Here is a 16,487-nt window from a genome sequence, read left to right as displayed (position 1 = left end):
ACACAATTTAAAATTGAAGAAATTATCCATTTTTCATAAGGGAACTACTTAGGTAAAAAATGTCAAAAATATATTATTTTAAAAAAAATTTTAAAAATTAAAATTTAACATATATAAATTAATTAAAATGTGTTATTTTATTAAAATTAGACCGGACAAATTAGTTTAGCCAAAAAATTAATAAATTAAATTTTAAATTAGTCTAAATTAATATTTTTTATAAAAAATAATTATAATATTTCTATTATAAAAAATAACTAAAATATTTCTATTATATATATATTAAAAACTCTAAATTCTAACTCTATGACGACAGAAAAGAAAATAGCTAGAATTTAGGATTTTTAAAATTAATATATATAATAATAGTATTTTAGTCATTTTTTATAATAGGGATATTTTAGTCATTTTTTATTAAAAAATAATATTAATTTAGACAAATTCAAAATTTGATTTACCATTTTTTATCAAATTAATTTGTCTGGTCTAATTTTGACAAAAATAACACGATTTAATCGATTATATATGTTAAATTTTAATTATTAAGAAACATCTTAAAAAAAAGACGTTTTAGACATCTTTATCGGAATATCTCTCCCTTTGCATAATTGCCAGAGGCAGATTTACAAGGGGCTTAAGGTGGTCATAGTCCCCCTATTTTAAAAAAAAAATTAATACTAGTAGTTTATTATTATAATATATATATATATATATATATATATATATTATAGATTAAATATATTTTAGTATATTAACATACTAAAAAAAATTTATATGTTAGTAACTTAATATGTGTAAATTATAATGTGTATTATAATATATTAGTGGCAATTAACAAAAAAGTTTAAAAAAGTAAAAACATATAAATATATAAATAATTAAAAAGTTATTAAAAAATATAGGATTGTATTAATGTAAAAAAGTAACAACTATAAAAAAAAATTTATTTTGACTCTTTCTATGACAATAGTAATAATTAAATAAATTTTTTAAATAATAAAAATTATTAAAATAAAATTTTAAAATAAGATAAAAAATAAATTTTTAACAAATTATATAATTGTATATGTTAAAAAAATATTTCTAAATTTATTTTAAATAATAAATTAATAATTTTAATTATATAAAATATTATAAAATAAATTTAAAAATACTAAAATTCTAAATTATGTAATTGAATATTAATTTTTATATAATATAATTATTAATTTTAATTTATATATTATAAATTATATTTTATTAATTTTTTATTATATTATATTTTAATATATTTTATATTTAATTTGCTCCTTTTATAAAATTTCTAAATTCGCCGTTGATAATTGCTATGTTGAAATTGCCGATAGATTCGTAATTATGTAGTGATTTCAATCCCACAATAAATTGCATTGAAATTTAATTTATATTTCAACCGACAATAAATTATTGTAACAATATGCGACCTCATTTTCTTTTTGTAATAATAATTTATGTACGCTTACTCTTTTTCTACGTCTTCTTCTTTTGTACCAAATTATTTATCTGCGTCGTCGTGCAGGATTTGTTTTTGAAAATAAGATAAGACAAAATACTAAAAATAAGATAAAATAAAATATTAATAAAAAGGATATAAAATTTTATGTTTTTATATTTTATTTAATGATAAATTAAAATAAATTATAAAAATTTAATTTATTTTTATTTTTTTAAAAAAATTTTGAGATAAAAAATATAATAATAAAAAATATAATTATAAAAATTTAATAAAAATAATATAAAAATAAAAAATAAGTTATGTCTCTTGTTAATATTTTTATATTTTTTTGTCAGAATAAATATAAAATACACTAATCTAATTCAATATCTCTAAATATATTATCTTTATCCATATTTTCACCAAATACAATTTTATGTTTTTGCATCTCTGTCTTAATATTCTATATCTATAAACAAACTTGGACTAACTTCCTTTTTTATTGAGTTTCCTTTTTCTTTTTTCTCTTTCCCCCGTCTTCTTCCTCCTTTATCTTCTTTTGCAATATCATTATGCATCTTTTACTTCTTTGTTCTGTTTTTTTTTCAGTTTCTATCCCCCAAAAAAACAAGAAGATTAGAAAAACCTATATCCTCAATAAAATATCTATTGACAATTAAGAAATTTAATGAAATAAAAGATGAAAATATAAACTAAGAGAAACGAAACAAACGCATATATATTGTCATAGATATTATGTCATAAATAAAGAAATTTGTATGTTATTTATGAATTTTGACCACTAGACATTTATTTTTTGCATTATGTGTCATCCTATTGAGATTCCTTTGTCACGATTAATATTTCAGTATTATTTTATTTCTAATAACTTTTAATTGGTTAAAAAAATTTGAATAACGGTTAAAATTTTTTTGTCATAATTAAAAATTTTTTATATTATTATTATTCTATATTTTAAAAATTTTCAATTCTTCGTCCTCTTTTCTCTCCTTTTCTTTTTCTTCTTTTCTCACTCTTTTATTATTTTTTTTATTTCACTCTAGAAGAATAAAAAAAATAAAAATAAATTAAACAAAAAAATAAAAAAATATTATAATAACACTAAAAAAAATAATAAAAACAAAAATACAACAACCACCTCAACAATAAAAAGAAGAGGAGAAAACATACAAAGAAAAACCAACACAGAAAAAATGCGTGATTTTTATTTAATTTAGACTGAACTTTTTTTTATTATTCATGGTATTTCTCAAGAACTAATTCGTACCATATGAATGGTAAATTTAGGCCTAATTGTCGCCAATTTCCCAAGTAACTTGAGGGTTATTAGCATTGCTTTTAACCATAAGGTCCTTGGATCGAAACTGGCACACAGAAGAAGCAAACAAAGCAGAATCACCAAATGAGGTATTTCAAAATACCTCTCGTTTTCTAGTTTACGTTTTTATTTACTTTCTAGAGAGAAAGCTACTTGTTACCACACAATATAAAATTCTGAAAAAAGTAAGAAACTATTCATTTTGTATAATTGCTATGTTGAAATTGTCCATAAATATGTAGTCATTTCAATCCCACAATAAATTGTTAATAATAATGTGACCTCATTTTCTGATTTAGGGTTCACTCATTTTGAACCCATAATGTATCAAATAATTTTTATATTAATTTTAGTGGTCCACTTAATCATCGAAATCGGAATTGTGATCTATAATAAATTAATAGTACATTATTAGAATTGCAACTAAGAATCTTAAATTTTGTACTCAAATAGAGGCTAGTAACAATTACCAAGACAGTTGTCACAACCACCAACTTAAATACATGAAAACAACAGAATAAATTTAAAAAAAAATAAATAAATAATAGACAAAATTCTTAGACCATCCATGAAGGAGAAAAATTCCTAGATCCTCGATATAAATCTTGTGATTTGAATGCTTTCGGTTGATGAAACAAATAATGGAACTAACATGATTTCCACCATAGAAAGAAGCAAGAAATTATCCTAAAATGTAGTTTAGTAATAGAAAATTAATTTTATTTTTCTTCCGTACCTTTTTTTTCTCTACATCCCAAATTTACAAGCCAACTACTATTGTGAGATCCAACTTTATAGTATTATGTACGTAACTCATATATTCTTTTTAGGTTTTGGAGGGTGCATCAAAAAGGGGATAATAACATCAAAGAATCCCCAAAAAGTGCATATTTACATCACAGGTACTTGCCTCCCTTTGTATTTTCTTCTCCATTACCTTTGTCATCTCATGTTGCAGCAGAGTGGTTTTCCTTGCTGTTGCAACTTATCCCACATACAAGTCATTTGCCGCGGCGATTGGTAGTGTGCCGTGTAGTAGTCGTCGATGCAGCCGAACTGGCAGAACTTCAAGCTGTGTATGTACTCTACCGGCCTTGTGCTGTTGAATTGCTCTACCCACGTTCCCATGCTCACGTCCTCCATTTTAAATAACTGTAACGTATCGATGAACATGAATATGTGTGTAAACTAGGGCACAGTAATACTAACATGCACAAAAGATTATTTGTTGATTAGGATGGGGGGAATAAAGAAAAATGTTTTTATACATAATACATTTTATCCCATATACTAAGCCGATAAAGGTGGGAACATACTTTTAGCCTACGCTTCTCGAAGTCGGAAACAATGAAGTGGGCAATGTCAGATGAGACTATGTAACCGGGTCCATTAGCATACGTAGGATACTCTTCCTCTAGCCATTCCTGCAAGATATATAAAAATAACAAAATAAGAGTTAGTAATGCTTCTATATAGAGAAGATAAGAATGCAGAGCCAGAAACACAAGAAATCAAGAGTATAAAATTTTATAATGCCATTGCATAAGATCTCCAAAACAGGGAACTTCAGCTTATTCATATTCAGACAAATCAAATTCAGGAACAGCTTATGAACTATAAACCCAAATGTTTTCAATTGTATGAAAAATTGTTGCACAAGCATTATTCAGCAAGTCCATAATAAAGGTGGTATCTATTTCACTTCTCCAAATTCTCAAACGGAGATAATAAACCCTAAATAGTAAAAACTGCGACAGTAAAGCAAAGATAATGGAAACAGCACAGTCATAGGGATTTAACAACCACCAATACAGAATCAAATTATGATTCATAACCGTACACTACTATATAATAAGCAAAAACTAAAAATCAGAGAAATAAAAAGAAAAGTTAAATGCCATAGTTTTGCAAAAATAGGAAAGTTATACCTCATACGTTACAGCCCATTTGCCATGGCGAAGAGGCCTGTGGTGGTAATTCATATTTCCCATGTAGAGACTTCTATCACTTTGAACTTTTCTTGCTTCGCTTATAACAGAATCTACTCTAACAAATGTGTCATCATCACACTTCATGATATACTTAGCAGCCACTGTACGAATCTGCAAAGAAGTATGTTCAATAACGACCAACAATGTAGCAAGCAAAATGACTGGGTACAAATAATGGGGAAAAAAATGTATATATACAGCAACACTTTGTTCTGCTTTCATCACTCACCCCGTATTCACAGATAGCTATAGTCTTCAACACAACAAGGTCATAATGATCCATGTAGGGAACTATAATAATATCGCCAAAATACTCTGCTTCTTTCTTTATATCCAGATTTGTATCCTTCCTTCCGTGCTATCATACGAGAAATGGAAAATTTGTAACATCAAAAATTTACACACGCACTGACATTTTATCATTATTTGGGCGCAGAGGGTTCCATTTACTCTTACCAATGCGACAAAAAACCGAGCCACAACATGCGAAGATTTGATTAGTTTATGTTGCATCCAGGACTTCCTCACGGCCATTCGTTCGGCAAAATGGTTGCCGGCAGAAAGGATGCCAATGAAGAGCTCCACATTTGTATTGAGAAGAGGAGGAGCTTTCCACTGAGGAATAACTTCAAGATGCATCTGTGGAGCAAAGCTAGGATGCGACGTAGGCAAAGAAGCGGCAAATATGGAGTGCACATCAATGTCCCCATTTATGGATAGTCCAGTAGCATCCTCGAGAGCAAAGCCCTGCAAAAGGTGAATATCACATTATACAACTTAAGACAACACCAAAAACACATAGTAGAAAGATATAAGATTAATGTACTTACTGTGCGATAGGGAAAGGACGTCACATGCCTCCCATCGACACTAATATGATAACCTTCCAAGCCGGCACTTACGGTAAGAACAAACAGTTTCCCCTCTGCAAAAGGATATGGCCAGTCTACAGTCACCTCCTTCTTTCGCCCTATGAGTCTGTTCAACCACCATGTTGCCTTCCACTCTTCCGAGTGGCTGTCATCATCCCGAATCCACTTTTCACACTTCACCTGTCCATCAACTTCACATAATCCAGAAAAATCAGTTAAAAAAAAAAAAAAAAAATGAAAATGACACCCCCCCCCCCCCCAAAAAAAAAAAACAAACAAAAAATTTGAAGGTTTGAATTAACTTAGACTTTCTAGTCAGGATCTAGGACAATAAAAAAATACTCAAATGATTCAGCACATCACGAGTCATGATTGAGTAGATTCTTTTTTTTTCCCTTCTTTGTTCTAAACTTCTAACTCACACCACAGACCATAAATAAAGTGAATTTGGAAATATACAAACCATCTCCAATCTCCATTTACCAAAACTACAAAACTACTAGATTCATCACATATCTTCAAATTTAGTCCACAAAAATTCAGTCACATTTCAAACAACCCAAAAAAAAAAAGGGACTCACTGCCCACCCCAATCAAACTAAACCAAATGAAACACAAATTTACCATTTTGGCAAACATTCGATCCAAAAAAGAAATAAAAAACACCCCAACTACCAGCCATTCTCAAAAACCACATGAAAACCAAACCGCCAACAAGAACAAAACAAACAAAAACACGCACTCACCAGTTTCCTCATCGGCACGTGACTTCCATCCCTCGCACCTCTGAGCATTCCCCCATTGCATTCTATAGCACGTGTTCATCTCGATCACAGGCTTGCCGCTCCAGTCCCCCTTGACCCTCGGATTGAAATGCAAGATCCTCGGCGGTTCCTCGTTCTCAACGGCCTTCAAACCCTGAAGCTCCATCATGAACTGCGAAACCATAACCGCTTCATCCCCTTCCTTCACCACCGCTATCTTCGGGTCCCTCTCCGCATGTGCCCACCTCGGCGTCCCAACCACCGTCACGTGCGACCAAAGCGTCATCCCGCACGGCAACACCATCACACCCTTCTTGAATTCCGGCCCAGAAACCGAAACCGAATTCGGGCACTTGTCCGACCCGTTTTCGACCCGGAACCTACGAGCAGCGGATTCCACTTTCCCCGATTCGAGATCCTCCCACAACCTCCTGCCGGCGACCCAGGCTTGCTTTGCGACCTTGTGAAGCTCAGAGAACTCGCCGTTGAAGCTGTCATTGAAGCTCAATGTGGAGACTTTGGGGGAAGGGAAGAAAGTTCTGTTTTTGGGTTGGAATTCGGGTCGAGTCGGCTGGTATTCGGGTTCTGCGAGTGGGACTGGGAATGCGTCGCTGAGGAAGACGAAGGTGGTGGCTCTTTCGGTGGAGGAGACGGTGGCGGCTCTGAATGCGAGTGGGATTTCGAAGGTCATGAAGAGGAGGTAGATGAGCATCACCGCCATGAAAACTTGGAGCAAGGTGAGCCTGTTGGGAAGAAGGAGCGGTGGCAGTGGGTCCAGTAGCTTCCCCCTATTCATGGTGGTTAAAGTTTGAAACTTTTCTGTGTTGTGGTTTTGATTTTGGTTTTTTCTTTTTTAATAATTGGGGTTCTATTTTTCTTTTTTTTTTTTTCCGGGTGTTTGTTCAGCGGTTTTGGAAGATTGTTAACCCTAGAGAAAAGAATGCACTTTTGGAGCGGACAAAGGAATTCGAAGAAGAAGGTGGGGAAAAAAATAGAAAAGAAAGCTCGTTTGCTGCTTCTTCTCCTTGTTCTAATCACATGAAAGTTATTGCAGCAAACAGAGAGAAAGAGAATGAAAGCTTTGTTTATTGTGCTGTGCGATCTTTATATAAAGTTTGAGATTTGTTTACTGCTTTGAAAATTCTTTTTAAATTGTTTACTCTATAAAATATAACTTTAAAGAATTTAATTTGGATGCAGGACTTAAATTCCATTGCGGTTTGATGCTATTTAAGTATTTATTTATTCTTGATTCAATTTTTGGGACATGAAAACGACGCCGTCAGAAGTAGTGGGACCACATGAACTAAATGTTATGCGCCACACATAGATATCATAGCCACAATTCAGAAACTCGGAATCTTTAATCTAAATTAAAATAAAAATAATCAGAATCTTTTATACTTGGATTTAACTTAATTTAAAGTAATTAAGTATGGCATGTAAATTCTTTTCTGAAAATAATAATAATAATAATAACAAGGAAAGAGGGAAGGAATGTAACTAAATTAAATTATGGCCCAAATTCTTTTTCAGTTGTATGGTACCTGGTAAGGGTTAGACAAGACTCAGTCCAACTAGATCTAAAATATAGTTCAATGAATTTGTATCTTTTTATATTTCTTATTGTTATTTATTTTCGAGTCTAATTTGAATAGTAGCTGATTTTTTTGGATATCTTTTATTTGTATAAAAGTCGGACATCCTTTTTTTTAATTTAAAAAAAATATAACAACAATAACAAAATCTTATCCTATTAAGTGGAGTAAGTTACATAAATCAAACGATATTATTGTGTTCTGTTATATATCATTTACAATATATATGTATTTTTTATTCATTTTTTTTTTTTGCAGCAACCTTTGTCTCCTTTATTAATGATTTTTTTTCTCCAATCAAAATAAATATCTATAGTTTAGTAGTTCATACATAAATGTTTTCATTTTTCAAAATTTTCAATGGAAATTGATAAACCTATGCTTTTTTTAATTTAAAAAAAAATAAAAATAAAAATTTAGACCTTTTTTGCTCTATACCATTAACTGTATGAAACTTTTTCTCTTCCTCTTTTATTTTCGCTGTGTTATTTTCACTCTTAAATCTTAGTCCTTCAACTTCAATTTTTTTTTAGTTTGTGTTTTTCTTCAAGTCCGACTATTCTCTCAATGTTGGTGTGCTCTCTTTCTCCCTCCAAACTAAATTTTCTCTTTCGTTAATCTGCGTTTTTTTTTAGCTACATTCTCGATCTGCTGGTCTGGTCTCTATTTCTATAAAAATAATGAGTTGATCTAAATTTTAAGTTATTAGATATTTGAATTTAGATGTTTTGTACTTTAATTCGTGATTTTTGTATAAGAAAGGAATAGTAGTCGCCAAAGGCAATAGAAAAATTTGGAAGAAAAAAGGTGTCCAAGACCTTAAGAAATCATAGAGACCATCCAGTACTTCCTTCGTTTTCATTTAATTGTCGATGCACTATTCTCTTTTCACTTAATATTATTCATCTCAAAACTTTTTATCCACATACTAAGGTAATTAAATAATTATTTATAATTATTTTTAAATTATTTTTTGCTGTTATATATATATATATATATATATATATATATATATATATATTTTAAACTTAAATAATCTTAAACTATGCATTGTTACAAATGAATATGCCTTTTATAATTAAATTACTGTTCTAAAAATAGGTATTAAAATGTCAAATGGTGATTTACAATTTGTCTTTTTTTTATTTGGTAGTTTAGGGTAATTAATTTTTGTTATCTTCTTATTTTGTGTTTTATAATTTGAAAGTTTAAGTACTGCTACTTTTTATGTGACTGAGACTAAGTTATATATGCTTCTTAACTTCTAGCAAATTTTGATGCTTGCTTTTTGTTCTGCAAAATATTAATATTTACTGTGACAGAAAAATAAGAAAGTCCTAAAAAATAGTTCAAAAATTTATCTTAAAAAAATTATCATCAAAATCTAATTTTTCAAAAAAAAATATATTTTTGTAATTATGTTTGATTTTAAATACTATTTTTTTTGTTTATAATTTGTTATATTTAGTTTTGTTTGATAGAAAAGAGAATATGAAAGAAAGAAGTTTTCGGCACGGTGCTTCTTGTAGGTTCTTATATTTTGAGTTTGCATTTATCGGAGGTCTAATGGTTTGTTTCAATTCCTTTAAGAGAAATTAAGTAACAAGCATGCCCAATGATTTTTTTATTCTTTTTAATGTTATTTTGTTTTGTTTTCGTCTTTTTTATTTCTTTATTTATTTTTTTAATTGATTCAGTAAATAATTATTATTTTTATTATATCTTTGAACGCAATGTCAAATTGTATATGACTCTTCATAGAAATTTTGTTAACAAGTAAGCAGTTTAATAATTGTTAATTATTGAGATCCACATGTCATTCATGTCAAACAAGTCAATACATTTATAAGGTGCAATTTCAACTGTTGATATTTGTAATTTATATTTTAGAAAGTCTTGATGTGTTTTTTTTATAATTTTTTATTTTGTTCTTTCTTTCTTTTCATGCTTTTGTGATTTTTATTTTTATGACTATTTATTTTATAAAAATATATTTTGTTTTTTTCTAAAAAAATTTTATCTTTTTATTTTTTAAAATTTTATTACTCTTTAATTCTACATTATAGGATCATGTATCTTCATGTTTTATTTTTTTTTTTTTCGTTTGGGAGTTGGGAGTGAGAGTTCGGAGTGAGTTAAGGAATCCTATCATTTTCATAACCATAACTATGGTAATTATGATGAGTTAATCTCACTTCGTCAACTCCTCACATCGAGGAGTAAGTCAAGTAAGAATAATTGACATTAATCCACAAGTTTTAACTAACTTACTAATTAACTTAGTAAAAAACTAGCGTTAGCGGAAACAAGAGTCAACTAACAACTCAAGAATTACCACTAAATGTCAGACATTTTAACTTTAGTATCCTATGAACTCATTATCCAAGCCAAAGTGTGAAAATATACTCAAAATTCATAATTGGCATTTTCACAAACACCTTGTGGGCATAAAATCAAAATATAGCAAATTACAAAAGATAATCAAAACTATAACCAAACTATGCACAAATTCAACAATAGAAACTCAATCAAGCATATATAAATCATAAAACATCAAGATAATCAATAAAAGATTCAAGAAAACAAAATTGAGCAAACTAACAAAATAACTTCTATCATAAGGAAACAAAAGTAAATGTGATGTGATTTAAAGGAAATTAAAGGGTACTTACAAAAATGGTAAACTGAAATTCAAGATCAAAATTGTAGATGAGATATTCTACTATGAACCCTAATTAAAATCTAAGAGAAAAATTTTTAACCTAAACATAACTAAAACTACTCCTATTATGGTGTTGTAATGTTTGTAATGTGGCCTCCTTTTGATATGGAATGATGCCCCTTTGATATAGTACCCAATGAGCTTCAGAAACTCCAATAATTGGGCCAAGAGACCCCCCAAAATTGCGAGCCACGTGCTTCAATAAGTGAGTCACGAGCCCAGGCTTGTGCATACGCACAGGAGGTTGTGCGTACTCAGACATCAATGTGCTCTTCTCCTTTGTTTCTTCATGTGTTCTCCTATTGTGCATGCTTTCTTTCCCCTTCACCCAAGCCATTCTTGCCTAATTGACCTGAAAACACTCAACAAAACACATCATGACATCGAACGGAATAAAAGTGGAATAAAATTGCTCAATTTAGGCACGAAAAAAGCGTGTTTTCACATTTAAGTGTAATTTAGGGATAAAACACAAAAGTATGCTCTTATGTGGTGAAATCTATCTAATTCTATCCAAAATTTACCATCAAATATGGATTCATCAATTCTCTCATGTCCACATGCTAATCATAAACAAGGAGAATGATCAAAGGGTAACTAACTTATTTAATGAAACTATCTATATGCATGCTATTATACTAAATGCTATCTATATCTGTCTATACTAGAGTTTTCTATTGAATTGGCAAAAACAAACAACCACATTTTCAAGCAAGACAATGGACATATAGGGCTAAGGAGAAAAATACCGCAATGTAATCAAAATCTAAAGAATTGATTTAGATTTCAAAATAAAATGAAGCAACTTACAAGATAATAGAAGATAAGAGATGTGAAAACATAGAATTGAGCAATTGAACCCCTCATCGGATGTATATACACTCCAATCGCTCAGGAGTTTAGGGTTGATTCACTCAATTTTTCTCTAATCTTGCTTTCTAAGATTTTTTTTCATCTAACAATCAATAATTATTCAATACATAAATATACTTATCATGAAGATTTTTCATAAGGTTGTAATGGGGTTAAGGTCAAGGTAAGGGTATATATGGCTAAGTGAGCTAGAATTTGAATCTTTAATCAACTTAAACTTTCACCTAACATATAACAACCTATGTAATTCCAACACAATACCTAGCTACCCATAATCTCACTTTTTCACATACTCATTTATTCTTTTCAATCACAACACATATGCATTGTTATTATTACTCTTCTTTAGGGCATTTTGTTCCCTTATTATTCTTTCCTTTCTTTTTTTTCATCAACAATAACATAATATATACAAAAGGTGAATGCATATGATTTACATAATTCATACATGAGTATGTACTCAAATTTTCAAGATTTTCAAAAGAAACATAAGCCATATTTTCATCAACCAAAATTCTCAAATTTTTCTACACTTAAATGACACACACACACACTATACTAAGCTAATCAAATATTCAAATAGGGGTATTAATTGTTTTCCGCTTAAAGTTAGTGATGTGGTAATATGAAGAACCGAAGGGGTTAAAAAGGCTCAAAGTGGATTATCAAAGGTAGATGAAATGGTAGGTTATATGGGGCAGAGTCAGCTAATTGAAATGAAGGTCTCAATCATATAAATGTATATATACATCAAACAATGGACATAAAGAATCAAACAAATCAAAGATTGCAATCATAGAAAGAGAATAATACATACAAGAATGAAAATAGTAGTTATATGATGCAACCACATAATTAGGCTCAAACCTCACAAGGTTGTGTGTTCTTAGCTCTAAGACTATGTTCCACAAAATAATTCAGGCAAGTTTGAAAAGCAATATTTCAATTCAATTCAATGGAACGCCCTAGAAGAGAATTTTTGAAAATTTTTGTTATTTTTGCTACAATTATTTCCTATGTATGTATGTATGTTGTGATGGATGCAATTTCAACAATTCCTAGTTCATTTCCTAATTTTCATTATCCAAAAATTATCATGAATATTTAGGACAAAATTGAACTAGGCACTATACTATTCACAACATCCAATTACAACTTCTATCAATAAATTATATACCATGCAAAAGCAAAAATGCCAAATGCAATAGCTAGAAATGAACTATGAATAACCTAAGATATATGTACCAGAAGAAAATGCAATGTAATAGTCAAAAGTACTCCAAATATCTACAACGTTTGGGGTAAGTCCTAAAGTTGTCCCTGACGTTTCAATCATCCTATTTAAGTCTCTAACTTTTTAAAATTGACTCAATGTTGTCCTGCCGTTAGGGATCTGTTAACAGAATTGACGGCGGGACAAAATTGAGATGATTTGGAAATGTTAGAGACTTAAATAAGACGAAAACGTTATGGACAAAAACGATACATAAAAATAAATTTTAATTTAATTTTATCTTTCAATAATATTAATTTTTTACTGTACATAGTATTCAATTATTTTTTAATTAGATCTGAATAAATTACACTTAATCACATTACTTTTATTTTAAATAAATTAATTTTTTTTATAATTTTAAAGAATTTTGATACATTATAGATAAAAGGTATAATTTATACTTTATTGTATATACATTATTTTTTTTACAAGTTTATATACTAGACATTCTACAAATATTTCATGATAACTAAAAATCTTTAAGAGTAAAATTATAAAAAAATTAATTTATTTAAAATGAAAGTAATATGATTAAGTGTAATTTACTTAGATGTGATTAAAAATAATTGAATACTATCTATAGTAAAAAATTGATGTTATTAAAGGATAAAATTAAAATATATTTTTATGTATCATTTTTGTCCCCAACGTTTTCGTCCTATTTAAGTCCCTAACGTTTCAAAATCGTCTCAATTTTATCCCGTTGTCAATTCTGTTAACGGATCCCTCACGGCAGGACAACATTGAGTCAGTTTTGAAACGTTAGGGATTTAAATAGGACAATTGAAATGTTAGGGACAACTTTGGGACTTACCCCAAATATTGGGGACAAAAACAATACTTTACTCAACATAATAAAAGAAAACAAATTAGAGTGCAAAGTGTTTGAAAAAGAAAATTTGCACCCCATAATTTGTCAATCCTCCCCCACACTTAAGCGTTGCACAGTCCTCCGTACATGTACACAATCCGGGGAGATAGAAGCTCTAAGTTCCTCCACCTTCAGTTGGTGGACGCGGGGGCTCAGGCTACTGAATCACTACCAAGTCCAATGCAGGCTCGGCATCTCCATCCTCGGCGTCCTCCTCCTTTACCGGCTCCTTGCCTTTACTGCCCATCCTTAAAAAGAATGAATATAGTATAATTAAAAATCATAGGACAAGTGACACAAAAGACAAAAGAGGAAGCAAATACAATGTCTACATTGAGCCAATAGAAAACAACAACCACTTAATTGAGGAAAAGTGCATAATGGTGTGGTATGATAAAAATAAGCCATGTGCATATTCCAATTATGTGCGTGGTTAGAACACACACAACAGCCGGCTAAAACGGCAAATCACAAACAAAGATTTAGCATGATTTTCTCAATTAAGTGGCCTAAGTTGCAAGTAATGAATAAGCAAGGATTAAAGCACAAGCAAGCTTAGGCAAACACAACAAAAATGAATTGAATTTTGGAAATATTGGATATTGAAATTGTGCAAGTGAATGCGCAAAGTTAATATAAAATAGCATAACAAACTATACCCAATTCAATAATAAAATGAAGACTACTTATTCATCCTCAAGAATAATAAAATGATCACATGGATAAAGTGCTTATTGCAAAAAGTGACAAGCTTGATAAGAATCAAGTCAAGTCAACTCAAACAAATGCAAAGCATTTAAAAAAATACCTTGTTATGTGATTATATTGATTTGAAACCATGATGAACAAGCAGTTCAATTCAATTCACTAAATTCAATGCACTTGCTAAAAATTTCACCTAATATGCAACAAAATGTAAGTGTCCAAATCCATTTAGGTGCTAGTAATTTAAAGCAAAGTTTCTAAAAGTGCACAATTCATAAATAAAATGCCAAACAATAATATAGTTTTAAAGCATATGGTAGCTACAACATATGAATTAAACTCAAAGTTCATTCAGGCAATGAAGCAAACACGTGATACACAATGCACATATCTATCAATTTTCAAGCTAATTTCAATCAATATTTAACCCAATTAATCATCAAAGAAACACTTGCAACTTATTTAAGTAATAAAAAACTAATCTAATTCCAATATAATCACTGAAATCCAACTAAAATCCAATTAAAATTAACTAGAATAAGTAGAAAACAGGGCAAAAGCAAGAACCTAAATTAAAAGAAGACAAAATTTTCAAAACGTCACTTGTGCGTACGCACGGGGTGGAAAATGTAAGGTGTGCGTACACATAAGCATGTGCGCACGCACCCGGCAGAGAGCCAATTAGGATGTGTACGTACACATAGCTCAATGCGTACGCACAGAAGGTAAATTTTTTATTTTTGAATCAGAGTGAAATGGTGTCATGTGTGCACACGCATAGGACTGTGTGCGTACACCCAACAGGGAGCACAATTTGGGGTGTGCGTACGCAACTATGCATGCGTACGCACACATCAATGTAAATAAAACTTTTGTATGTACGCATAGGTGTGTGCATACGCACACTGCCTTGTTTTTGCAAAATTTTATGCCTCTAAGGCACCAAGCATGGTATCAATCAAAAGTTTTCAACCCCAAAACATATTCTTCCTAAAAAACACAGGATCAAAACTAAAATGCACTAAACTTAGCCTAGAATCCAATTAAACTAAACTAACCAAAAGAAATAAGATTCAATAAGCAAAAGCTAAAAAAAGAGAGGAATTAGAAGGATGTTTTCATAGTAGGGTGTCTCTCACCTAGCACTTTGGTTTATTATCCTTAAATTAGACATTTGAGTGTAGCATTTGTCAAGGTGGGTTCATCCTTGAGTTGCCACCCATGTTTGCTCTTCCAAAATTCTTCGGGATCCCAAACGAAGTACATCAAGCTCTCAAACAACCTCAAGCAAGCAATTGGGACCCAAGATAGTTGATTGTGGAAGTATATGCCTGGATCTCATATTTTAGTTTTCCGTTCATCCCCTTGTTGATCTTTGCTCTTGCACTTGAATGAACAAACTCCCAAATTGCCTTTAAGGCACCCCAATACTTTTCGACATCCACTCAATTGCACTTTGCACCACCCTTCAACTCCAAATATTGGATTGGCTTCTTTGATGAGCTTTGGATTCTTGTGACAACCGACATCCAATCCTTCATCATTTAACACTCCAAGAAGCACCTTAAGTTGATGATCCGTTTCTAAGAAAGCATATTGATGTGGGCCAATGAAGTTCATTGAGGATATTGTTACCCACTCAAATTGCCCTTGGAATAGAATTGCTCTTTTGGACTCTTGCATGAAAGCTTTCACTTCTTAGTTGTCCACCTTTTTCTTACCACCCTTTTTTAACTCTTCCTCACCAACCTCCTCTAAGTCTTTCTCATCACTCTTTTCATATTTTGGAAGTAGTGTGAAGTCCACATTAACATCCCCTTCAAATCCAATAGAGGGAGATTCATCAAGATCATTAGGGGATTGACCAAGGTGGATAAAAAATAATTAATGATAGAATCCACTTCTTGATCAATTTTCCTTAATTCTCTCTTTTCCTCTTTCGGTTCAATTGTTTCTCCTTCCTCCTCTTATTGTAATTCTTGCCTTAGCTTCACTTCTTCTACTTGAAACTTCATGTTCTATT

General features: G+C 30.5%; 1 protein-coding gene across 1 annotated transcript; it reads right to left on the bottom strand.

The window, feature by feature from the left end:
• Positions 1-3,275: 3,275 nt before the first annotated feature.
• Positions 3,276-7,486, bottom strand: LOC130979184 (hydroxyproline O-galactosyltransferase GALT6-like). Its single transcript, XM_057902554.1, has 7 exons — positions 6,402-7,486; positions 5,614-5,846; positions 5,240-5,530; positions 5,013-5,141; positions 4,721-4,894; positions 4,109-4,216; positions 3,276-3,944 (listed from the first exon to the last, which is right to left on the bottom strand). Exons 1-7 carry the CDS (start codon positions 7,213-7,215, stop codon positions 3,735-3,737), a joined length of 1,959 nt encoding a protein of 652 aa, XP_057758537.1. The 5' UTR covers positions 7,216-7,486; the 3' UTR covers positions 3,276-3,734.
• Between the last annotated feature and the right edge of the window lie 9,001 nt (positions 7,487-16,487).

This window comes from Arachis stenosperma, chromosome 5 (assembly GCF_014773155.1).
Source record: "Arachis stenosperma cultivar V10309 chromosome 5, arast.V10309.gnm1.PFL2, whole genome shotgun sequence".
NCBI lineage: Eukaryota > Viridiplantae > Streptophyta > Magnoliopsida > Fabales > Fabaceae > Arachis > Arachis stenosperma.
The sequence above is the reverse complement of the archived record's forward strand: the minus strand, read 5'-3'. Positions and strand labels throughout refer to the sequence as shown.